Source organism: Tyto alba, unplaced genomic scaffold (genome assembly GCF_018691265.1).
Source record: "Tyto alba isolate M040663 unplaced genomic scaffold, T.alba_DEE_v4.0 Super-Scaffold_3, whole genome shotgun sequence".
Classification (NCBI taxonomy): domain Eukaryota; kingdom Metazoa; phylum Chordata; class Aves; order Strigiformes; family Tytonidae; genus Tyto; species Tyto alba.
The window spans coordinates 15,338,306-15,364,439 of NW_024881304.1; the positions used below are offsets into that span (position 1 = coordinate 15,338,306).

The 26,134-nt window shown below is 41.6% G+C and overlaps 1 protein-coding gene across 1 annotated transcript; it reads right to left on the minus strand.

Annotated features, from left to right (window-relative positions):
* Positions 1-2,001: 2,001 nt before the first annotated feature.
* Positions 2,002-24,812, minus strand: EIF4E3 (eukaryotic translation initiation factor 4E family member 3). Its single transcript, XM_032985681.2, has 7 exons — positions 24,702-24,812; positions 14,306-14,378; positions 11,651-11,745; positions 9,602-9,662; positions 6,408-6,474; positions 3,860-4,015; positions 2,002-3,337 (listed from the first exon to the last, which is right to left on the minus strand). The coding sequence occupies exons 1-7, from the start codon at positions 24,797-24,799 to the stop codon at positions 3,306-3,308; spliced, it is 582 nt and encodes a 193-aa protein (XP_032841572.2). The 5' UTR covers positions 24,800-24,812; the 3' UTR covers positions 2,002-3,305.
* Positions 24,813-26,134: the final 1,322 nt, after the last annotated feature.

Genomic DNA, 26,134 nt, shown 5'->3' on the forward strand with positions numbered 1-26,134 from the left:
TGACCTGCCCCACCAGCAGAAGCCCAGGGGCACCGTCCCGGTGTGGGCAGGGAGCAGCCGGGGCTCGTTACCCATCCCAAGAGAGGAGCAGGTTTCTTTAATTCAGCTAATGCAGCAATCTGGTGTTTCTTTGCTGTCTGTCACCATGGAAGTTAAATGTTTTAATTTTATGTTGAAATACCAGCAGAAATTAATTTTGCTAAGAAGTTGTAGGCTCTCCTTTGATAACCATTTAAACAACTGATATGTTTTTGAAGTAGCTGGGGGGGGGGGGGAGGTGGTTCATTTAAGCAATTTCAATAAAGCAGATCTCCAGGTGAAAATAATAAGTATTTAAAAGACTACAAAAATTAACCATTCAGCATCGTTTGGTATAAATATATCTGTGCTATGTGGATCAGTAGGAATGAAAGGATGGTTCAAAAATTCTACAAAGTTTTTAAATTAATTGTTGCAAAATTCCAATATGTAATTTCTCATATTCCTGTAAGCTTACATTAGCCATTTTGAATCAAGCCCAATTTTGTATTGTGGAATACAATATACTGAATTTTAGCCAGAAGATAGTCATCAAAAATTATCATCAGAATTAAGCCATACAGAAAAAAATCCCCAGTTTTATAGACTAGGGATTTAGAACAATGAAAAACTGACAACAGTTCATAATGTGGACTTTGGTAGTCAACATGCAGCTACCCTACCCTACGGCCAGGATAAAGTCTCTCTCAATCTCTATCCAATGCTCAGGCAGAGAGGTCTTTAATATTAGTGGCATGCAAGGCATCTACATAAAAATAATTTCCTTCAATAGGATAAATAAAGTAATATCTTAAATTAGCCAGTTCCAGTGACATCATCAGATCGACCACTTCTGCCAACAGATCCAACTCTGCCAAAGTCAATGGTCATGCTCAAAACAAACCTGGAGGAGAGGTAAGAGGCTCTGGCTTGTTTCCAGAAGTAAAGGCAAGCAGGGGGTGAGATATGTGATTAATTCTCCATTAGTATTCCACTCACATTTCCTCCAAAGACAGGCAAGTATTTCAAGTGAGAAATCTTGCTCATCAGGCTGTTGAAAACATTTTTGTTCAAGTTCTCTGCCCCTCGCTTCTCCAAAGTCACTTTTTGACTCTCACACAGACCTGGAGGCTGTCCACGTACCTCACACCTGCAAATACCAGCTAGCACTTCACGGGTAGCTGGTGTCCCGAGGCCCCCCTCTACCCATTCCCTGGAGAAAGGGGGACCCCACTCACTGCAGATAAAAGTGGAGGCCACGGCAACAAGTTCGTTTCATCTCGCAGGGGAAGCACCGTCCTACATTCCCTCATTTCTCAAGGAGGTTGGGTATCTCCACGTGGGAGCTGATGGGTGATGATGTACCTACAAGAGAAACTACACTGAGTTTCAACACTGTTTGTAGTTAAATATAAATGTGGTTTTGTTTTTTTTTTAACGGATCTCAGACAATTTAGAGGTAATCCAAAGGGAGTAATATCATAAAAAGTAATCCTTGCAGCATTAGATATATCTTGGAAAAGATACAGTGGTAAAAATTAATCTAAGCAAGGCTAGCTGGAGTGTTTCATATACTGTCACTGCAATGTAGATATAGATATAAACATCATACAATTAAACTGGTAATAGTCTCTATGCTTTTAATTTTGAAACATTAAATTTAACTGCAACTTAAAAGCACCTCAAGTATTAACTGAATACATACAGGAGATACTACTAATAAACTTCAGGCCTTCTTTCTGATTTAGAAACAAAAATTTAGAAATATTTTAAACTATGAAAAAAATAGCTTCTAAGACAATGAGTTTTACTGAAAAACACAGGTTTGAAAAAGCAGGACCAATAACATTTAATGTCAAAAAGCAATTACAGAAGTAAGACATTTGGATTTTAGAAAATTTGTTTAATTAATAATGCTCATTAACTGCATAGTTTTAATTCATAAATACAGATAAAGTTGTAAAAAAGAAAAAGTCTCAAATGTGCAATTCTTATTTTTAAATTTATTTGATTTTAATGGCTGCCTCTTAATATACTAAAGATGTGGAAATCAGTGCAAGTTGAACAGTTGCCAAGCAAAAACCTCTTAACAATGAAGTAATGCTCAGTGGAGTGTATGTTCATCCCTACCTTGCAGCTTCTTATAAGAGGAACTACATCAATCTTTGGTAGTATATTAAAATAAACCAACAACTCAAAGAATTAATATAGACACAAGTTTAAAGATTAACAACACTGTTTATAACTGTTCATATTCACACTGCAACACAAAATCCATTTCTTTTCTGGTTTTTTGGTTGTTTTTTTTTTTTTAAAAAAAAAAAGGTCACTTAGGAAGTCACGATGGCTTGAACCATATGATGGAATCTCTTCCTTTGCACTGAAGTCAACAATAATTCTGATACTGACCTTTGTGGGCACAGCCGTGGGTCTAAAATACTCACAGAACTGTGCAGGATGGATCCAGTTAGTCTAATACATTAGAAATTATTCATGGCACTTTCGTGAATGTACAGAAAAATATCATAAGAAAGCATACAATATAAGAACATTAAAAAAAAAAAAACATCGCCTCTTAAATAAGAGGTGTGGAGTTTGCGGGGTTTCCTACTGAAAGATGTCTCATTCTAGGCTGAACAGGGGCTCTTTTGAGATCACTACAATTAAAACACTCATTAAGATCATCCCACAGAAGTTTAGTCCCAATTGCTATTTGCTTTTACAGTACGTGTGCCATTCTTAGTGCAAGACCAGATGACGTTGAATATTAGAATAAATGCAGTGCAATTTCTTTCTCTCTTGGGACAAAACCAGTGAGTAAATCTTAACATGATAGGAATGTTTTAAAATGAAAATTCAAAACATATTTCACCAAGCCAGTATTCCTCTACAGCAAACCATCTTTGTGCCCATTTGCATTTAACTAAGTACAGTACAGAAGAAATGAAAGCCTGCTACCTTAATGAAATAAGAACAAAACTAATCTGATTGAAAAAAAAAAAAGTGGCCAAAATATCTTTTTAAAGAAACAATGAAAAAAAAAAAACAAACCCCAAAAAAAAAACAAAAAAAAAACAACCAAACCAGAAGTAATGAATTGCACGTTTAGCAGTCAAGGCAACTGTTTTTCCTCATTTTCTCAGTTTGAAATGTTAGAAACTCAAATGAGCCACTGTGAGTAGTGCTTCTGCAGGGCTTCCATCCATCCTTCTCCCTGTCCAGTCCACCTCAAAACACCAAATAATAATGAATGAGCTTGGCACAGTCTGCTCTTAATGTTTTCCCCGTCAGCCTTCAAAAGCACGATGCTCTCTGTGTGCTAAGAAAAAAAGAACAAAAACAACAAACTCTGTCAAGGAGTTGAAAAGATTAAAAAAGAGAAGACAACAATGAATAAAGCAGTCGAGGAAGACACATGCCAATGAGTGATCTTCGGGAATACTATAATCTGATAATACATTTATATAGAACCTAAAATAAGAGATCCTTTAAAATCCTAGTGTAAACTGTTCCTCTAAATGAATACTTAAATTGAACAGCATGTAGTCTTGGGAGTTAGCAAGGGATTTGTCTCACTCATTTTACAAATCAAACACATTAAACATGAAACCAACTATATTCTACACTTAAACTAACAATATCTTATGTTTCGAATGGTAGCTAACTTTTACACTGAAGGGACAAAACCATGTACATTTTTTAAGTAATAATTTTAATTCAATGAGAAAGGCTACGTTTCCAAATGGTTAATGATGACTCAGATGGGATATTCCTATGGAAATACCCTCACAGCATCTTGTTTCTCTAATGAAGGTGGAAATTAACAGTACAAAATACTTACATTTGTAAAACGCCACTTTAAAAGATGTGTGTGGCAGGAGTTTATGTATCTTTTCTAAAACTTTTGCTTCACTTGCTGAAGAGGCATTCACATTCCAGACTTGCACAACATCTTCACGGTCACGAACACTGACGCTAACCCCTATTACTTCATCATCTGCACAGAAGAGGAATCATCATTAAAGAATACTTTAAAAGTGAGACATGTCTCATTTGATACTTATGTATTATGAAACATTGCCCAAAAGCTGAACAAACTGAAGAAATTAAAAAGAGCAATCTCCATTGAGGAGAATACCAATGTTCAAACTAGACAAAATAGTTACCAAAAAGAAACAAACACTGCATTTGTAGAAATTATTGGAAATATTACTTCATACTGGTTTTAATAAAATGCCATATGATTATTCATCTTTGCTATTAGCACTCTTATACTTGATTAAAAGAGAATCACAAGACTGCCTTCAGTAAGGTTAGTAATACAAACGACTAAAGATAATTTACCTATAGTAATCTAGTCTATAAGCAAAAATGAGGGGGTGAGGGTAAAACAACTAAAACCCCAGGAACAGCACCTGGAGGAGATCAGACACCAACTTGTCCAGATTTTGCTCTTTTTCCTTTACATTTTATCAAGGCAGCAACAGGGGGGGGAAAAAAAAAAAGCGCCAGTCAGGCTGCTGCTGCCAGTGTTGGTAACTCTGTGCTTTGCTGAAGTAGCCCTTTTTGGTGTGAAATTCTCAGGATACAGCTTTGAAGAGCTCAGCCTAAGGCCATGCTGTGGCTGGGAGTGGTGGCTGCCTCCAGCAGTGACCCCTGCACCGCAGATGCACCGAGCATCCAAAGGAATGGGTCAGTAACAAGGATCATAGAACTATGGAATGGTTTGGGTTAGAAGGGACCTTAAAGATCACCTAGTTCTACCTCCCTGCCATGGGCAGGGACACCTTCCACCAGCCCAGATTGCTCAAAGCCCCGTCCAACCTGCCCTTGAACCCTTCCAGGAAGGTGAGATAACACAAAGGTGGTGTCAAGAGCACATGGCCAAGGGGAAAACCCAACTCTGTAGGCAGCAGAATATCATGTATTTGCTTAAACTGACCCTGAGACCACCCTATCAGTATAAACGGCAGAAACACTCCCTTCTTGACACCAACTCAGTTATGCATATTACAGATTTTTAAAAGCAACTCTTAGCAATGTCTCTCACAGCTCAAGGATTTGAGGCTTCTCTCCTCTATCTTCCGATTTTGAAAGTTGGGAAGGCAACGAGAGAAATACACTATTTGAGAAACTCACTCAACAAAACTTTCGTAGAAAAACCAAAACCACCAAGATGAATATACCAGCAGCAGCCTACTATAATATGTCTGCTCAACCATATTAGCTAGGTTTAAGAGAAGCTGTTTGAAAGGTTTTTGCTGAAGAGCTCTGCAAATCTGAGAAACACAGTTCTTTTCTCTAGAACGATTGAGCAGTGAAGAAACACTCCTCATGGGATATCCACTGTCACTGCAACAGCCAGTTTAATCAGCTATTCATGCTTAGGAGAGAAGTAAATACGGTCAAAAGAAATGATGGAGAAGTGTCATTTCAACTGAAAAGTTAGTTGAGTAACCAGTTCCCAGAACTTCTTCCCTCTAGGCCAATGGATCGGTAAGTTTATCATTCACTTCACTCAGAAGCAAGAAACAATTCTGTCAGCCAACCTTAACGAGTTAAATGGTCACAGAATTGCACTCGCTCTTCATGACTAAGAAGCAGCATCTGATGATCTATCTTAAGCCTGCTGCTGTTCACACTCCCTTCCCAGAGTCCATTTCCAAATGAAATGTGCAACCTTGCAAACCTAGAGAAGATATTTATTCTGAAAGTGGCTTTGTTAAATTATTACCTCTGACCAAAATCACATGTGAGCCTCTGGATGATTAATGCCTGTTTTCCAGTAAACCAGCAAGGTATTTTAAGAATATTTATGTATATTCAATTACACTAAAGATCGCTTTGACCTAAGCAGTACTTTTAAGTGATAATGAAAAAATTGCCTCTGGGTAGAGTGCCAAGCTGGGATTCAGGAGAGCCAGGTTTGTGTTATGACCCTGCCATGGACTTTTAATGGCACTCCAGGCAAACCATGCAGCTTCCCTCTGCTTCAGGTCTGCACTAGTGCTTCCCCGACAAGTCCTAACCCTGTTAGGAGAACCGAAAGGGACTATGAGGGCTAAAGGGGGAATCCATCTAATTGAGTTGCTTCCAACAGTGATAGTACAAACATGTCACTTGGAGTTCCAGAGTCTTGGCACCATAAAATTAATACTAATCATTTAAATGCTGGCTAACAGATAGATATTTAATAACTAGAAAACCTGCTGGCTTCCCAGGGATGCAAGCTGCTGAGCTTGAGTCTTGTGCTAAGAATATCTTGTCCTCCTCTTAATGACAATGGGTATGAATATGATTTCCAGCCCTGTACCACATTTTCATAAGTGTTTCCATGTTCTTCATTCAAACTCAATTTGTCATAGTAGCTTCAATCATTTTCAAGTTACCTGCTGCACAACAGTCTGCAAACTGCTCTCCAATAGTTGCTAATAGTAGCTCTTTCCAAACTGCAGCCTAGGGAGGAAAGAAAAAAAAAAAAAAACAAAAAACAAAAACAACCCAGTTACAGTTACATTATTATTTTTTAAATTAAAGTTAGGTTTGCTAGCTCAGTTTTGAATGGATTCTCTTTAGGAGGTTGTTCAAAAAAGAACATTTATTGTAAGTACACACTGTGTTATATAATTAATTTCTTCAATACAGTTGGAGGATGAATTTAGACCCTGAAAATACAGTTACACAGAACTGTTCTAATAAATATTTAAAATATTTAACAATAAGTTTACCTTCACTGTATCTGTGTCCACAACTCATCCTGAGTGCACTAGTTACTGTAAAGCATGAAAGTAGATTTCTCCCAAGAATTTCCCATGATAAAAGACCTCAAGACTCCATTTGTGATCATTTGTTTCTACAGAAAAGAATTACTAACCACTTTAAGAAAAAGTACCTGAAAATTCTACCAGTAAATTGATTTCTATTTAAACATCATCTCTAATTTGCCTTGACTATGAAATAAGTCCATCTTTCAACAAATTGAGATGTTCTCTAGAGAATTAAAACAGGGGGAAAAGCTAACTGCCACTTTTCTCTGGCTGTTAGACTAATTACACTGCTGTTTGGTTTTCACACTTGTTATCATCTAAATCAAAGCACATACAAAACTTCGACTGCATCTGGACCAATGTAATGGTCCAAGGTGTGGGTTTATAGGGACAGAATATTTTATTTATTTCTTGAAAGAACACATCAACCTGAATATTTGTCTATATTATCACAGTGACTTTTTCATATACAGGACAAAGGGTAATGGTTTTAAACTAAAAGAAGGTAGATTCAGATTGGATATAAATAAGAAATTTTTTGTGATGAAGGTGGTGAAACACTAGAAGAGTTTTCCCAGAGAGGTGATAGATGCCCCATCCCTGGAAAAATTCAAGGCCAGGCTGGACGGGGCTCTGAGCAACCTGATCGATTTGAAGATGCGCAGGGCTTGGACTAGATGGCCATTAAAGGTCCCTTCCAACCCAAACTATTCTATGATTCCGTGACACTTTTAATGAACGTGTTTCTGCTATATGAAGTTAGCTCAAGATTTAGCACTATTAAAAAACCCAACGTACCAAATGCACCAGGTTAAAACAAAAAGCAAGCAGCCACGAAAATGACAAACTAATAAACTGCTTTCACGGCAGTTTCCGAGTACTCCTAAACCATCTTCTAGAATACAAAGGACTTCTGTGACTCATTATCATCTAATCCAACGCAGCTTTAAGGTGGTCGTAAGGAAGGCCCCCCCGGTGCTCCCCAGGCAGGCTGGGGACACCAGCACCGCAGCCTCTGGGACGGAGCCTTCCTCCCGCCAGCGAGCCGCTCGGAGCAGAGTTAAGTGTCAGTGTTCTGTCAGTCAGTTTTTCGTACCACTTGAAAGAGTGATGTATTTAGAAAAAACTACATTTTCCTCCCTCCACATCCTCACCAAGAGCTGCTATAGCGTATCATCTTTTTGAGCTAGGTCTGTACAAGATGGTTCATCTTAGCCAAGGAGATGCTGTGTGCACACGTGATGAAGAATGAAGCCAAAAAATGAGAAACAGGCATCAAGGTATTATTTACACTATTTACAGAGGCACTAAAAGCTGCCTGAAGTTCACCTTCAGTTAAACCTTTCAGAATTGACCTGAGACATGTGGTACGTAGTCTGAGAGATCAAAAAGTACCTTCATTTCAAAAAGGGGCTTTCATTCAGCCTCTGAAAAACAAGGCCTCTGAGGTCCCTAAATTCACCACCCAGTAATGCAGGCTCCCCAAACCACTTGTCACTTCTGACAATCTTCACACCTTGGATTATAAGAAGAAAAAGAAAATGTCAGTCTTTTGTGATCCCTTGGGACTGCAGGGGAGGAAAGCTGCAATTCACATATGGGGAAAAAGCCCACAGGCAAAAATCAATTAACTTTTGGCTGAAATTTCAAGTACCATCTTTCAGCATTTAATGCCTTTTGCAAGGCTGTCACATTTTTCTGACACTTCACTTTTTTGTGTTTAGAGGCCTGATCCAGAACACACTTACACATAAACACCACATGTGAAGTGGTCAAATCTCCTCACCATGACAGTTCACAGAAGAAGTTCCTCACATGCATTTGATTAGGAGCACAAAGAGAAACCCAGTTGTTTCAGCAGGGCTAGAACAATTACGTGCCTGAATGGATTTTATCTTTCACAATTAAAAAAAAAAAAAAAAAGGGCTGTGGTGGCAAAAAAACTGAGCAGCACTACAGTTTTGTAAGATGTACACAAGATGATCTGACAACTCATTGTTGACAAAAGGGATGATCCCACTCTTCTTTCTCCTTTATCCCCTATGTCCATCAAAAAAGCTTTCCTGGACATACATTCAAATTAAAAATAAAATAAATAAGAGACTTTTTCTTACATCGGAGTGCATTAATCTGGCTCACAAAATAATCTGATGAGCACCAGTGCAAGAGGGATCAGAAGAGAATGAGCAAGAATGAGCAAGATCTTTCATCTTCCACTGGGAGCCAACTATGGGTTGGGATTAGCTGTCACTGGAAACAATGCCCTAGTCCATGTTGAGCTACAGAAAATCACAGCGCTGCTCACCACCACGCATAGGTGCAAACAAGCAGTGCCAAGCAGAAACAATCCTCCTGGGTTTGACAGAGGGATTAGGAGCATTTCAGTGAAACTCTGGAAGCTGTGCTGGACTCTGTGTGTTGACTTTTGAAGAGCATTACTGAGGTTCTGGCTATAATTTAGCATATAATATTATCAGGAAATGATTTTTATTTTTTTTTTTTTGCATGCCTGTAAGCAAACAGTCTTGAGAACAAAGGTGATTAGAGAATAATGTGTTTCCAAATGGAAATGGAATATAGCACCATAGCTTTCATTTTCTTGATAATACATCAACAAGTGTTATCAAAAGCAAGAGGTACGGAATTACCTGAAAAGAAACTTCTGCTCATTGTCTTAAAATAAAAGGTTAAAATGTTGTTTGGTTATGGTGTTGAGTGATGTCAGAGCTAAGAAGCTTTACAACAGCTTTATCGGATGGAGTTTAAAGAAACCCCCTTACTAAACAATGTCTAAGTAAAAAGTCAATATTACATACCGTACTTTCTTTAGGGACCTTCATTTTCCATATACCTCCTTTGGCATTGCTTTCTTCTTCCCTGGTTATGGAAAATAGATCCGTAAAGTAAACATTCATATCCACATCTAGATAAACCTATGCTTGGCGTTTAATTTTCCCAGAAAAATCCCATTTAAAATGCAATTACTAACTCCAGGTAGCATGACTCAAGCTATGACTTCTGACATCAGAGATAATTTGTTCATTGTTCATATGAGGCGTATCTCTCAACACCTAATCCCTTTCCTAAGTTTTGTGTGTTGGAAAATACTTACATTTTCCCTGACTACAGACCGTCTTTGAAGTGGCTGCACACTATATGGGAACAAGCCACAAAGCAATTTTATGTTTTACTATGGTAACCTTGTATTTTGGAAAAACTCTAGCATATTTTCACAGAAGCAGCTTATTACTCTCAAGATTATCCAGTTTAACAAAAGTACATGAGAGCACTTCATTTCAGTTTTGTGACAACTAGAAATTAATTGCCCTTATTAAAAGAAAGGCTGAAGCTGCCCAGGGTCAGGGCAGACAAAACCATTAAACTTCCTCATAACAACAAAGTCACAGCATACAAACCTGTGAGCTTCAAGTTTATTCTGTCATAATTCTTTTTTGTAGTACTTTTAATTAGAGTTCTAGTTTCCTGTTAAAACTCTGTAATAGCAAAGTTCAAGGAATAACCTAAAATTCATCTTTGGAATATCTAAGCCCAGTATAAGACCTATAGAGATTCCCCAGGGTCAATGGTCTCCCACCAATCCAAAGAAACACTGGGAAAAGGAGAGGGAAAGCTTTGGAAAGACATCTTCTAAAATCTGCAGTCCTCATTTCTTACTTCAGAATTTGTTTTTCTTCCTAAAAAACAATGCTGCAATTAGCCAGTATACTATAACTCTAATCTGAGAAAAGCTTCTTGGCAGTAAGTACCGAAAAGTTAGCAGATAACTGATGACATCAATCTCACAATCCCTTTCTTAAAATACAAAATTACTTTGACAGTCTTAAAATAGATGTATAATTTTTAGAAGAGGTCTTTGCATTTCACACCTCTAATAGTCACTTACCAAATCAAAACTAAAAAGACAAAAAACAAACCCCCAAATGTTCTCACTCATTCTTACAAAGACACCAAGACCTGCACACAACAGTCCAGTTGATTTATACAAACACGAACATTTTTTCAAACCCAGTTCAGCTATCCAGACCAGTCACAGTATTTTTAGAAAAGTAATGTAGACTTCCAGATGTATTTCACTTGAGAAAAATTATTTACTTCTTCAGTAGATTAGGACATAAATCTCCTACAGTAAGTCACCACCCAATTAGACACACTATGATCAAGTTAAAGAACTCTAATGCAAACGGTGTTAAAAAGATCAAAAGTCTTCAGGAAGCACTTAGGATCTCTAATTGAGATGTGATGGAACTGCACCAGGAAGAAGGCATGCAAAACTCAATTTCTGAAAGGAAAACATGCCATTACTATCCTACAATCCTACAATCAAGTAGGAATTTGCTGCAATGAATCACTCCATAATGCCTTAAATTAGTTTTAATCCAAGGTGTGTGTGCATCTATATGCACATGAAACATACTTTTGCACAGGTTAAGAACAGTTAAGGACCAACACTCATTTGCATCATTATTACATTAGCCTTAGTGGACAGAAAAAAAATTGCAAGTTAAAAATAATTCGGACAGAAGTAACATATTCTGTGTATTCTTGAATTGAAATTCAGAGTAATCTTTTAATTTCTTAACTTCTATTCCATAATTTAATTTCTTTCTTACATTTATGTTCAGAGGTGAACAATTAAATTACAGTCTGTGTTTTTAATAAAAATTCTAATACAAGTCACTCTTAGGCTTAACAATATCCTTAGGATATTTCTTTTGTAGGTCTCTTAAGTTCAGGCACTTGCAGGCAAGAGAAACGAGACACTCCCATCCCACACCTGCTTCCTTTCACCACTTCAGGTTTTTGCACTGCCCATTCCCAGAAATGTCCAACTATAACACACATACCAAAGCGGCCGTCTTTCTCCCCGCATTAAGTGGTAACTACTTCTCAGAGGCAAACTTGTCACGGGAGGAATGTTGTTGTAGACACTCCAGAAATCCTTAAAAAGAAAAAAATATTAGTTGCATTAACACAAGAGAGAAAGTTTCATGAAGATTTACTTGTTCATTCTCTCTAAAACAATTACATATCCTGCTCCTAGACAACTGGCACCTTCTATGTTATAATAAAATGCTCTGAAAAGAACTTGTTGCAATTTCACTTATACTTCTTTTTTTTTCAGATGCCATTTCTGCATAAGGTGGAGTTAGAAAGAAGAGAAGCAGTTGAACTGTGGGTTACTTTAAAATCAAAGTCCTTAGGAATAGAGAGAAAAAAAAAAAGTCATCAAAATCAGAGTTACATTAAATATGTCATAACAAACGAGTACATTTCAAAATTTTCTTAGCATATTAATAATATATACTTCTATCAAATATTGACCTTATTTCATTTAAGACTAGTCTAAAACTTCATTATGATTACCCTGAGTTACAAAAACACCACAAACAATAATTCTGCTGAACTAAATGCCTAACTAGCAATCCAACTACTTCGTCTAGATCACAGTGAAAAGTTTCAAACAGATGCAAAGAACTTAAGGGGAACATATTAATACAGGAATGGAGGAGAAATCAGAAGATCCAGGTTACCAGGAACCATTGGATTATGTCCCGGCATTTCTGCTGGTAAAAGCAGAAGCTGTCATACACGTTTGGGGTGGATAAAAGGCATTCAAAAGCAGTGGTGAGCAACAGGGAAGGATGACTGAAAAGATCCCAATCCCCTTTCTTCTTTATCCAACAGCTGGGAATAAGAAAGGATTTTTAAAGACTTACATTGCATCAACATGCAGTGATGCAATATTAAGCATTAGTGCAACTCATTATCTAATACTTAATCATTAGCACAACTTTAGAAACAAAGATTGCTACATTACATGATAAAATTTTGTGGCCCTTGGCAATTCTACCTACCAGTCATCACCATTACCCAGGCACAAGAAAAGATGGAAGACTATTAAAAATATAAAAACTTGGTATGAAACACCCATTTCAGCTTTCATTTTACTCTTACCTGTTTGTGTGGCCAAGCCCTAAAGCCACCAACAGAAGTAGAAGGAGCAGAGCTACGCCAGCAGACGACCGTGGAAAGATCTGAGAGCTCTTATGTCCTGAATCAAGGACCTAGTTTAGAGGGTTTTGGTTTCCAAACATTGTTCAGGAGGTGCTGGCTGGCATTGCCTATTGACTAGCTACTGCCCATGAAGGGCAGTGATGAAGTCAATGAGGATTTTGGGTTTCCTTTCTCAAGGAAGATCATATTATGTGTACGACAGCACAGTAAGGCGTGCTGTGGGCCACGCCGCTAGCTTCCGACAACCTCATCCACGAGTCTTCCCAGAGGACCTGAAGGAGATTTTTCCACTTTAAACCCCAACCTGATGAGAAGAAAACCTCAAGTTTTTCAGCCAATAAAAGCTAATCACTTAAATAATGAAGAGTAGATTCAGAGTGGGGAGAAAGATAACACCACATACTGTGCACACCAGTCCATGGCCTTAAGCTGTCCTTTTTTCAACAAGAACCGTTGCAGCCTGCTTTGAAGCAACCCCACTTCTGTCGTCAGCTGTAACTTCAGAGTGTCACTTCATTGCGTGACCGATGGGGATGTTCTGCTGACACAGAGAGTTGAAAGGGAACATCTCCCAGGGGTCTGCATGACACTTCCATCCTTTATGCCAAAAAACTTCCACTGATAACCTCGGCTCCAGAAAACTCCAAAAGCCAATTAATTTCTTAGGCCAATTAGCTGGGAAGAAACATCTCATGCAATGTAACAAGTTGTGCAGATGTTAATGAGAGTCTTATTTAAAACTTCAATAGATCACTAGGGCTGGGCTCTTCCAAAGAGAAAGGCTTGTCATTACCTTAGAATTTCAGAGATTTAGTGAACTAGAGTCAGCTTAGCATTAAGGTGAGACAGATACCAATTTTCTATATTTCATGCTAACTGTGGTATTAAAACAGAAATGCAATTTTACTTGTAAGAGATGCCCACTGCTTGGCACTGGCAGACGATAGAGACATATTCAGAATTTCCCATTGCTGCAAGTATTGCATGATTTAAAAATACTTTAATTCAAGTCAGTTTGCTAGAATTTTTTTTTTTTAAATTCATACTCAAGGAGAGAAAGAAGAAAAAAACCCACAAGCTGTAAACTTTAGTCTTTGTGTAATGATCTTCTGTATTCTAAAATAAATAAATAAATAAATAAATAACAACAAAAAAACAAATAAAATGGAGAAAAGGCATGAAAAATATTTAAAATACATCAAGTATAACAATCCAATGGAGGCTCGGGTGGAAACCTGGGTAAGTGTATGAAGAGGTGGATTCACTGATCAATCCAATATGCTTCCTCCTTTTCTGGCCTGGAAACCAAAATAAAATTCAAGCAACAACCAAGCAATACCACACACAAGCAAAAACACACACGTTTCATACCACAGGTAAGCAAAGCTGCAAGTGTGACTCATCCACATGAGGAAAAATGAAACGTAAGGTGTGAAGTTACATTAATAACGGTGCAACTCCTATAGCAAATCTCTACACCTCACCTGTACTGTCTGTACTGTATAAATCTTCTTCAAATTTGACGCATATTCTGCCGCTGTCGAACCAGGAAGTGACCTTGAAAACAAATTAGAGATTAAGAAAAATATTTATTAATAAGCAGGGAGAAGGGAGATGGATGGGGAAAGTGAATCACGAGTGCAAAGTTGAAATATTCACACGTCAAAGTTGCATAATAAACTCCAACCCCAATTACCATGACTCATTTAAAGATAGGAATTCAAGTGCTTTTATACTTTTGAATAAATTAAGATTCACCAGGTGTTTTGTGAAGTATTTTGATTCAGCAGGTGAATTAGGAGTTTTAAACCACGAGTAAGGGTGCTCCTTCCCAGGGCCACCCCACACCGCCCTGCTGCTGGGCACTGAGGAAACCTCCAGGCAGCGCCAGCTCCTGCCCCCCCCCCCCCCCCCCCCAACTTCTTTTTAATCCCATTTCCTACACCCCGGGCCCCGCTCTGCGCGTGTGAAGGTGCAGCCGGAGCCGCAGAATTTTTTTAAAAAGAAAGGAGAAAGTCACGCGCGGAGGCTGCGGGATGAGGAACGGCCGCGAGGGGGCGCGCGTGGGCAGCGGCGGGAGGGGGGGGGGGGCGGGGAGAGGGGTGGAGGGAGAGGGAACGGGGGGGCTCCAGGCGGGGAGAGGGGTGCAGGGAGAGAGGGGAGGGTGCAGGCAGGGATGGGGGGGAGCTACAGGCAGGGAGGGGGGGCTGCAGGGAGAGGGGGGGGGCTACAGAGAGAAGGGGGGGCTGCGGGGAGAAGGGGGGGGCTGCGGGGAGAAGGGGGGGCTGCGGGGAGAAGGGGGGGCTGCGGGGAGAAGGGGGGCTGCAGGGAGAAGGGGGGGGTTGCAGGGAGAAGGGGGGGGCTGCAGGGAGAAGGGGGGGGCTGCAGGGAGAAGGGGGTCTGCAGGGAGAAGGGGGGGGCTGCAGGGAGAAGGGGGGGCTGCAGGGAGAAGGGGGGGGCTGCAGGGAGAAGGGGGGGTCTGCAGGGAGAAGGGGGTCTGCAGGGAGAAGGGGGGGGGCTGCAGGGAGAAGGGGGGGGCTGCAGGGAGAAGGGGGGGGCTGCAGGGAGAAGGGGGGGGCTGCAGGGAGAAGGGGGGGGGCTGCAGGGAGAAGGGGGGGCCTGCGGGCAAGAAGAGAGGGGGGAGCTGCAGGCAGGGAGAAGGGGTGCGGGGGGGGGGTTGCAGGGAGGGAGGGGGCTGCGGGCAGGGCAAAGGGGCTGCAGGCAGGGAGAGAGGGGGTGCGGGCAGGGAAAATGGGCTGCAGGGAGAGGGGCAGGGGGCTGCGGGCTGGGAGGGGGGGGGGCTGCCAGCAGGGAGAAGGGAATGCAGGGAGGGGGTGGGGGAAAGGGGCTGAGGGCAGGGGGTAGGGCAGGGGGCTGCAGGGCCCTGCGAGCACGGCGCTCACCAGACCTGGTCACAGCCCCCGCCACAAGCCCCTCGGGACCCCCGACGGGACACGCGTGTGGGCTGAGAGCGGGACACATCCCACGAGAGGACAGCTCACTCTCCAGTGGGCCATATAGCCCCACACATGCAGGAAACCTCCCAGACTTCAGTCAGCCCTTCCACCACCAGCACTTATTTGGGTTGGTTTCATTGCCCAGACCTCAGGGTTCCAGTAAGTCACCTGTTCAATCAAAATATTTTACAAAATACCTGGTGAAGCTTAATTCATTCAAAAGCATAAACTGAGCTTCCCTAGCTCACCCTCATACTGACTATTCCCAACTCCCACCCGGAGCTGCTCCCTTTAGGCAAACACAGCACCGACTGCACCCCATCATCTTAAAGGTCTTTTCAAGCCTAAACGATTCTACGATTCTATTTATAACCTTCATCACGACTCCTCAGTGCATGCGACGTGGGATGGGTGCATCCACGTCCTCAGACATCACCGGCTCCTGTCACCGCACTAATAGCACATCATATCACCCAGTTTACAATCCCCAGCACATGCCCCCACAGGCACAATTTGGGAGGAATGAGGTCAAAATTGCTCAGGCACGTTCAGTTGGTTAGAACTGGAAACACTTATTTTCCCACCTCAGAAGCTGAAGTAGGATTTCTAAAGAAAAGTGAAGATCAAAGACAAAGCAAACCTCCCATTGCATCTCAGAAGATGAAACAAAAATGTGTAAAATGACTAAATCTGGAAACAGAAGCAATGGAGATTTAAAGAAACAGGGGAAAAAAAATAGTTGTTGCTCAGGTACCTGCTGATGAAAGGATAAGGGCAAACCAGATCCCAGTAACCCTCCCATCAATGTGGCTATCTGCCCTGATACATCTGATCAGCATGAAATATAGGAAAACACTAAAGTAACTCTCAGTTGTTACAGACAGAATTCAGGCTCTGGGGCAAAAAACAGATACTCATATAAAGGAAGAAATTTAATATGCAAAACTACTGAAACAGCATCACATCTTCAAAACTTTAGTAATAGCTCCAAGGTTTTTTGAAGGCTCCTATTGTAATAAGCTACTTTTAAAATACATACAAAACCAGCAGAGAAATCCCTCCCAAGTCTTTCAATATAGAACAGACAAACTAACATCTGCTTTATTATTTGCCTGTTGATCACTGGAGGAGAGTACATTGCAACAGAGGAACTGGTGAGAAAACAGTGTTACATGTCCAAATCTCAAAAATCACTGTAACTAGAGGTTATTAAAAAAAAAAAAAAAATCCTCCCAAGAAATCACTATGGTGCAGGTTCTAGTTCTGTGGCTCATGAACTATGAAAACTCCCATGGAAAAACTGACAACTTGAAAACAACAGCAACAAACAAAACTTTCATCAATCTGCTCAAAAGGAATTATCATAGTAAGGTCTGGGGTTGGGTTTGGTTTTTTTCTTACACTCTACATTCAGCATTAAGGAACAAAAGGAAAAAAATCAAAGTATTTAACAGAAACAGTCAGATGGCTTTTGAATGCACAAAAAAAAGTAGTAAGTTAAAACAGACTAAAACTTTATCAGGTGTTTGTCAGTAGAGAGTATTGGATTTGCAACAAACTACCCTTTTGTTTCCCCCTTGTTACTGACAGAAGTAGCACCTCTCTACTAACACTTTGTTTCATGTATAATAGAACACAAACAGGCAAAACCTGAGATAACTTTGCCTCTTGTCTCACACCACTGTCCAAGAATTTACTTCTCTTAGGCACTACAGCTTGCTAACTTAGCAGTCACCAATACATATGGGGTTAACTTTCTTGTACAACATATAGTATCATTGCTCTCTATACTCACACCGATACTGCCACTGCAATGCTTTGATAGTAAGATCTACTCAAATGAAAGATTAAAATCTATTCTTGAAGGATAGCCTTCAAAGGTTATCTAGATAATCACAGTAGCTATTTAGCAAATTCAATGCAATTTAAGAGCAGCTGAGAGAGACAGAATATTCCACTCTGAAGTTCTAAAATGATTCATTTTGATAGTTGCAAATAACATTTTCCAGAGAAACTATGTGATCAGCTGGCAGAAAACATCAGCCAACCAGTAAATTGTCTGTTTTAAAAGTTAAGGTGAGTGACCATTTATGTCTAGTAACCTGCCTGGCAAGTGCTCCATGCCCACCAGATCACACAGCATTATCTCAGTCTTTCACCCAGCTCTGAAAAGTGTCAGTGGTTTATAGGTATGAGCATGAACCCCAAACTTTTTTGTTAAAAAAAAAGCCCAACAAACTACCGAAAGGACTGCAAATGAGAAAATGATGACATGCGTCAATTTAAAAGTTCAGGATCGCTTACTGCAGAAATTACACCTGCACAAATTTGGCTTAATGGATGAGTATAAGGCAGAGACAGTATTTTAATCACAGACAGAGGAAAAAGCTCAGAAAGCCCTGCAAAATTACAGACTGCTAACAAATCCAAACTGCAGTGGTAGAGCCTCGGGGATAACGTATGTAAGAAAGGGGAAAGATAACTGTGGGAGAGCAATGGCAGCTGAAGAGGAGAGTGAGAATGTGGGAGAGGAACAACTCTGCAGCCCCCAAGGTCAGCGGAGGAGGAGGGCAGGAGGTGCTCCCGGCGCCGGAGCAGAGATGCCCCTGCAGCCCACGATGAAGCCCACGGCGAGGCAGGCTGTGCCCCGCGGCCGTGGAGCTCCACCGTGGAGCAGATGCCCACCTGCAGCCCGGGGGAGACCCCACGCCGGAGCAGGTGGGTGCCCAAAAGAGGCCGTGACCCCGTGGGAAGCCCACGCTGGAGCAGGCTCCGGGCAGGGCCTGTGAGCCCGTGGAGAGAGGAGCCCACGCTGGAGCAGGTTTGCTGGCGGGACCCGTGACCCCGTGGGTTCCCACGCTGGAGCAGCCCGTTCCTGGAGGGCTGCACCCCACGGGAGGGACCCGCACGGGAGCAGTTCGGGAAGAGCTGCAGCCCGGGGGAAGGACTCACGCTGGAGAAGTTCGTGGAGGACTGTCCCCCGTGGGAGGGACCCCACGCTGGAGCAGGGGCAGAGTGTGAGGAGGCCTCCCCTGAGGAGGAAGGAGCAGCAGAGACAGTGGGTGACAAACTGACCACAACTCCCATCCCCGTCCCAGTGCGCTGCTGGTGGGAGGAGGCAGATAAAGCGGGAGCAAAGCTGGGCCTGGGAAGAAGGGAGGGGTGGGGGGAAGGTGTTTTAAGATTTAGGTTTTATTTCTCATTATCCTACTCTGATTTGATTGGCAAGAAATTAAGCTACTTTTCCCAAGTTGAGTCCGTTTTGCCCATGATGGTAATGGCTGAGTGATCTCCCTGTCCTTATTTCAACCCACGAGCCTTTCGTTCTATTCCCTCTCTCCCACCCAGCTGAGGAAGGGAGTGATAGAGCAGCTTTGAGGAGTACCCAGTGTGCAGCCAGCTAGGTATCCCAGCCACCCCTAAATTCAGCAGATAAGCACAGATGAGAAATGAAGGAGGTTTTTGTCTTGAAAGCCATGAAATGGTGATTTTATTTTTTTTTTTAACTGAGTACACAGAATAATTTTAAACTACATTAGCAGAAATGGCAGATGATGTCCAAGTGAAGGAATCTGTAGAAATTCCTGCTTCTGCAACTCTTCCAGCAAACACTTACATTGTAAGTCAGGAGTAATAAAGTAAGATGGTTGTATAAAAACCCCAGTACACATGCTACTACAAAACAAGAACCCTGCAAATACTGACCCTTGAAAAGAAGCCACTACAGGATTCCTCCCTTTTGGATAAGTTTACTGCCATCAATTAAATTAATCCAATATGCCATACTGACCTGTTAATTATTGCCATAGTGAACAATTCATTTCCAAATAACTCAACAGGCCCTGTAAAACCCCATGAGCATGCTAACAGGAGGGGACATGAGTCACAGCATCAGCCAGGCACCAAGAGCTCTTCTGGGGATGGAGATGGTTGCTCTGTCACCACACAACTTACAAATGCACATATGGGTTCCCCCTAGAGAGTCTGCACATAAAATATTCAACAGGTCTCCTGCTCTGCACCCTGTGATGCCACTTTTCTGAATCTTCAGAATCTTTATGGGAGAAATTTTAGTGCAATAGCAGGAATAATTGAGTTGCCTAATCAGGCCAGACCCACAGCACCTCACAGTAAGCTGTATGGGCATCAGTTAAAATTGGAGCACAGAATCAGGAATAACCTACACAAACTGAATCCTAGTGTCAGCTTGCTTCACTACTCCTTCATTATTCCAGCATGAATAAAGAACAAAGGATACAAAGATAAATTCCATTGTTTTATCCATGAATAAACCTCCAGGTGGTTGTGCTTATGTTAATGTCTGATGCTGAACTGTAGCTCTTCTGTTTCCCTGCAAAGAATTACAGATAGAAGTTTTTTCATATGTGCTCACACTGGCCTTTGTTTGCCAGTGGGAATCTCACCATGGCTTTAGCGGGAGCTTTAAAAGCTGCCAAGCACATTTGAAAATACCCCTGTAACTACTTAGCTGCAACTGCTTTTGGTATAAGCAAGCAAAATATTTACTTACAAAGCATAAACAGAAAAACATGCTGTGGCAACTAAATAAATCTGGTAATCCGTTCTGAATACAAAGACTGATTTCAAGCCATCAAAGCCTGTCAAAATGCATTTACCAGGTTGAACGTTCTTATAATATTAACCGTAATTTTTCATTGTAAGCCACCTACTCAGAAGCTTTAATAGATTAAATAGATGATTCTAGATAAATAAGATTTTGCTATAGGGAAGGGAAATTAAGTTTTGTTTCCAATATCTGATGTGTTCAGTTATGAAGATTCACAACTATTATGAAAATGGTTCAGTTATCAGAATTTATCTACCAAACTTTATTTTATATAAACTCATCAGTAAAACATGGAGAGAGAAAAATCAGCACATAAGGATAATTTGTTTATGCAAGAATATTTCCACTTCCCTGGAATAGACTAATAACATTACATTATATTTGACAATGTTTATAAGCATATTCTTCCCCTCACAAAGATAGAGAAGAGTTAAACTATTCTTAAAATAGAAACAAAATTACCTAAAAAACACTGTTAGAAGTTAGGCAAGAAGACAAAGCAGGCAAGCCATGATCCTGCATCGCCATCTGCCCTGCTGCACACTCAGAATTCCATGGAAGCATCTTTGGCAAAGTTTGTCTAGAAATAGGACTTCTGTACTAGGCCTTTGTGTGATGAGTGCTCAATTTGTGATAGCACCAATTTGTATAGAAGGGTACTGGATTTTCCTCACCGTCGTCTGAAAGTGGCCTGTCAGCAGCACTGGCAACTCAGATCTTCAAAACATGGCTTTTTGCAGGGATGTGCAACATCTTCATTATCGCATGTGCATGCTCACACGTTGGACCAACAACTCTTACCACTGACAAAACCTCCAGCTTCTCACTGTGAGGCTGAAAAATCAGACAGCTACTAATACTAGCACATTCCCTCTGTTCTTTGGGTAGGGAAAGGATTACTTGGTGCAGCATTAAACAAAAGATGGCATACATTACCCAGGCTAAACAACAACCATGATTTGCAAGGTTTACAAAGTAGAATATGCTTTTTGATGTACATGTGGACATGGTGCAAATAATCATCTTCGCCTCTTTGTATTTGCACAAATATCACAGCCAGCTCTGCAACCCCAGATCCATTAAGGGATGGTTTCAAGCGCCTAACGTGGCTTGTTCTCCAGGACATCCCAGCATTTGATTGTCATTTCACTTGATCTCTCCTTTTGCACAACCCCACCCTTGAAGGTGCTACACAACATGAATATAGTGACCAGGTTTGTAATCCTTGTTTTATAATTTGTTATATTCACTGATACGTATTGACATTTTGTTGTAAAAAAAAAAAAAAAAAAAAAACTGGAAAACCACACAGTGTAGCAAAAACTAGAAAGTCACTCTTTAATTTCAAAGCCAGAGGCCATTACAAGCAGGACCCTGCACCAATCCAGAGCCTCACCAAAACAAACGTGAGTGTGAAGAGCCACCAGCATGAAGCACCTTCCCAATGTGGCACAAAAGGCATCTGCAAGACTTGGTGAAATTCCCCATGCCCGGCAACATCACTGCATGCAAAAGTACCATGAATGAGACAAGTAGGTATGAACTTGGAAACCAGCAGAATGGAAAAATGAAATAGGAGATCTAAACTCCTGGTTTCAAAACTTTTAGCACATGACCTTAAAATATTTTAATAGTTAAAAAGGAAATCTTGTCTCTCAAGAGAAAAAACACCTGACAGCTTCTCTGCCTTCTTCTCTGAAACTGCTGACCTGCGAGCATTTGAAGATCATAAATGGGACCTTATTTGTCAAACAGGTGAACAATGTCCTCCCAAACACTTTCATCATGTTCACTTTCCTAAAGCATATTCAGGGAAAGATACAAGAGAGGAATATCAGATGGTTACTATTTCAGACACACATACCAAGAAAGGCTCAGCACTTACGGGAAACGCAGATGCCCCGTGACACGTGTGAGATAATGGCAGTGAACCAGAACCTGGTCACAGGATCCCAGCCTCCAGATGTTAAGCCTGTGCCAAGGCATTCACAGAAACTAGTGCTGATGTAGATAAAGCAAAGGCATTTACTTCTAAAGCAAGAGACGTATTGAGTGACACTATGATAAAAGCAAGGTCATGAACCCCAAGGGAATCGCTTGGTAGCATATCACTAGTTGCTATAGAAGTACTGCTTAGCTGATGGATATTTATTTGAACAGTGTGGCTTAATGAAAAGATACATTTTTGAGATGTTAAAATGTACGTTATGGATCACTCTCACTGTAATTTAATAGAAAAAGATAACTACATATCCATATCAACGTCTATTTATCTTTAAGCACCACTTCTTCCTGCTTTTCAGTCGAAGTCCAGGGTAAAATGTAGTAGCAGTCAAAAATCAATATAATCTCATGAGGAAACCACTGCTCTGCACCATGTACTAACTGAAGCAAGTTAAAAAGTGCCCACAGTCATATTCTATGGAAAGCCCATCCTGTACAAGCCAAAGCAATGACCCCTCCATCAAATCTGCATGAGTGCACCAATAAATGTCACAGCTGCTTCTGTGGGACTCTGTGGAGACATGCAAACCTCCACACATGACAGTAAATTAAGTTCATGGCTGCATCTCTTGTGTGCTTTTTAATGCCTTAAGTGGTTTTTAAATGTATGAAGCATGCCTTGTCTGCTGTTATTTTTTTTTTTTCCCGCCATTATTCTATCACTGTTGCTGGTAAACAAAACTCAGTTTTGTGTATATATGGTACCACCTTTTTCTCCTTACATATACACTCTTGGTTCTCTAAATTAAGGAACAACAATACTACCTAACTAAATGCACTTATGTGATCAGAAAGAAGTAGTTAAAAAAAAAAAAAATCTATATAATAACTGAATTTTAAGAGTCTAAATTACAGTGGAACCGAGACAGGAAAAATAAATATAAATAAATAAATGAAAGAATCATGAGGCAACTCAGGAACTTGAAATTCATTTTAACTTACGACGTTGATTGTAAAAGATAGACATGCTTATCTCCACATGGCTTGTGTAAACAAACAGATCTGGATGGTAGCTTGCTTAAACAGCAGCCCAAATGGTGCTTTTTAAAAACAAACAAACAGAAAACACAACTCGGATCCTGAACCTGACCATAACTACGCCACGACTTCAAAAGGATTAACCAGAAAAAAGTCTGTGGGTTTATTTATAGGATTTGATTTGCAGGACCAGAGAATATTTGTGTGCTTTCAGCAGTTTCCTGCTATTTCTGTCATGAATTGAAAAGTTACCAAAAAAAAAAAAAAAAAAAGAGAATTTGACCATTTGACCAATAGTATGAGGCAGTATGCTGAGTGGTAGAAAGGTTTATAAAGGAGAGAACTTTCCTTCCGGAGTGGGGGGAAGAGGAGAAACACAACAGAAAATTGAGAAAATATAGATGTAGAAGACTAAAAACAAGATGCCAGAAAATACACACAAGAAAAACAGTATCAAATTCTGGTTTTAAACTTTCTATTTCAGTTTTAGCTTTGGTCCTTTCCCCCCTGTGCCTAGCTGTATACCCCACAAATGTGAGCTCCCTCTGCTGCCGCTTTCCATCACCATTAGAGACTAGAGCTTCAAGCACACGAAACGTAATATGAACAGCGCAGTTAAATAATAAGGTTTAGCTAAGCCTTCAAAACAGATCACTTCTGATTTCAAGAACTGATCATAGAATGGTTTGGGTTGGAAGGGACCTTAAAGACCAACCTGTTCCCACCCCCCTGCCCCGGGCAGGGCCCCCTTCCCCCAGCCCAGGGTGATCCCAGCCCCCTCCAACCTGGCCTTACAGGATCATCTCCTGCTGATCTACAGGAGTCAAACCTGACTGTTGAAGAGTTATGAAATTTGACATCTCACAGCCGAGTCGGTGGGACTCGGGGCATCAGGGACAGCCCAGCGATGTACAAACCCTGCAGCAGCAAAGCATAACCTTTAGCCTTCTATTTCTGGGGCTTGCGAGCGTCACGTCTAAATTTAGAGTTTAAGACACTACCGACGTTGCCTGGATCTGTTGAACTACAAAAACCGAAAGCGTTTCCGAATGCGATTTCATTAACGAACGCCCCCGAAAACGCTAACGCTCCCCCTCAGATGGGAAGAGACATAACTGCCCGTCACACGGGCGCTTTTCCCATGTGCGGCTCAGGCTTCCTTTCCCGCTGCCCGATCTGTTTGTTCGACGAGCGAAACTGATGCCTCCGACGGGCTGGCTTTTGGGGGAACCCCCCCCCTTCCCCTCCCCTCCAAGTTCCCCGCCGCACGCCACGCGGGTCGCCGCGTCCCGCGGGGCTGTTGCCAGCCGTGTCCGCGCCCCCCCCCCCCCCCCCGCCCACCTCCCCACTCACTTGTCCAGCCAGAAGGTCCAAGGCGAGTGGAGCGGTAGCCCCGCCGGCTCGGCCGCTTGCCCGCCCGCCGCCTCCCGCCCGGGGGGGCTGAGCGCCATCTCCCTGCCCGGGGCGGGGGGGCGAGGGGCGGGCCGGGCCGCGGGGAGGGGACAAGGGACGCGGCGGGGGGAGGGACGCCGGAGGGGGATGGAGGGGGGCGAGGGGGACTCTGGCAAGGGAGGGAAGGACAGGAGGGAGGGGGGGGGGGGGGGGGAGCAGCGGCCCACGCGAGGGCACGGGTGGGGGGCCCCCACCCGCGTAGCCCAAAGAGGTGACCTTGACCTGGACCCTCCGAGCTTACGGGCCCGGCGGGGCTCCGGGGCTGCCCTCCTGGAGGGAAGAACCTCCGGGCTCAGTTTGGCTCGGCAATGCTGGCCGGAAAACAAAATCTCTCTAAAACCCCCACGGTTTAGGACACAAATCCCTTCAGCGTTCACAAAATGGAGGGATAAGTACCACGCAAACCGACCACGGGCAGAGAGAGTGACACAATAAACCTTTCCAGACCTGGAGAGGATAATCGATCTGTCTTCTCATCTTCTCCTCAGCCTCTTTAATTCACATGTTTGGTTTTACAGGGAGATGATCCTCATAATCCAGCATGGACACGTGCTAAAAACCTCACATTATTTTTGTAATAGTATTTTTAAAACTAAGATTCTCCCCAGTGGGACTATGCACAGTAGTAAAGTTAAACACCCACATGAGTGATAGCAGGATCAAAGACCATGAATCACAGAGGTTTCCTTGCAAGCACATTTAGTAGGATGAATAAATTTATATATACTTCATCCTAAAAGTAAAATCAATAAAGACACACTCCTTTAAAGAAAGAAAAATCTAACAGTAAGAAAGGGCAGAGATCACCCATAAAAAGCAGTCTGTACAGGGACAATGAAGAAATAAAAAAGTTAATGATTATGTTGTGCAGATGGAAAATGCTAACTGCTGAGTCAAATTAAATAAAATCTGGAAAACCAGTTGCACCATCTCTTGAAATTTAATTTACTGCTCTTTAAATAGAAGGCAAGATAATGACCGTTTGGGAAAGCTTGGAATCTAAAAATTCACTGGTATGCCCACTCTGAGCGTTTTCTATTTTAATGGTCAGCCCACCAAAAATGTTAATCCCGAAAAAAAAAAAAAAAAAAAAAAAAAAAAAACACACAATAAATGGCTGTATCTATGCACAGATTTTCTCAGAAGAGCTGGAGAAGACAGGAGGAGAGGAGGAGAATGCTAATTTCTTATAACCCTAAAGGGCCACATCTTGCCTCTGTGATGGCCATTGACAGCCTCCATACCTAATACATTTTTGGTGTCATCTGCTGAGTTTGCCAACAAAGTATTACATTTTGGATATGCAGCAGCCTCGCTCTGAAAATAAGGCCAAA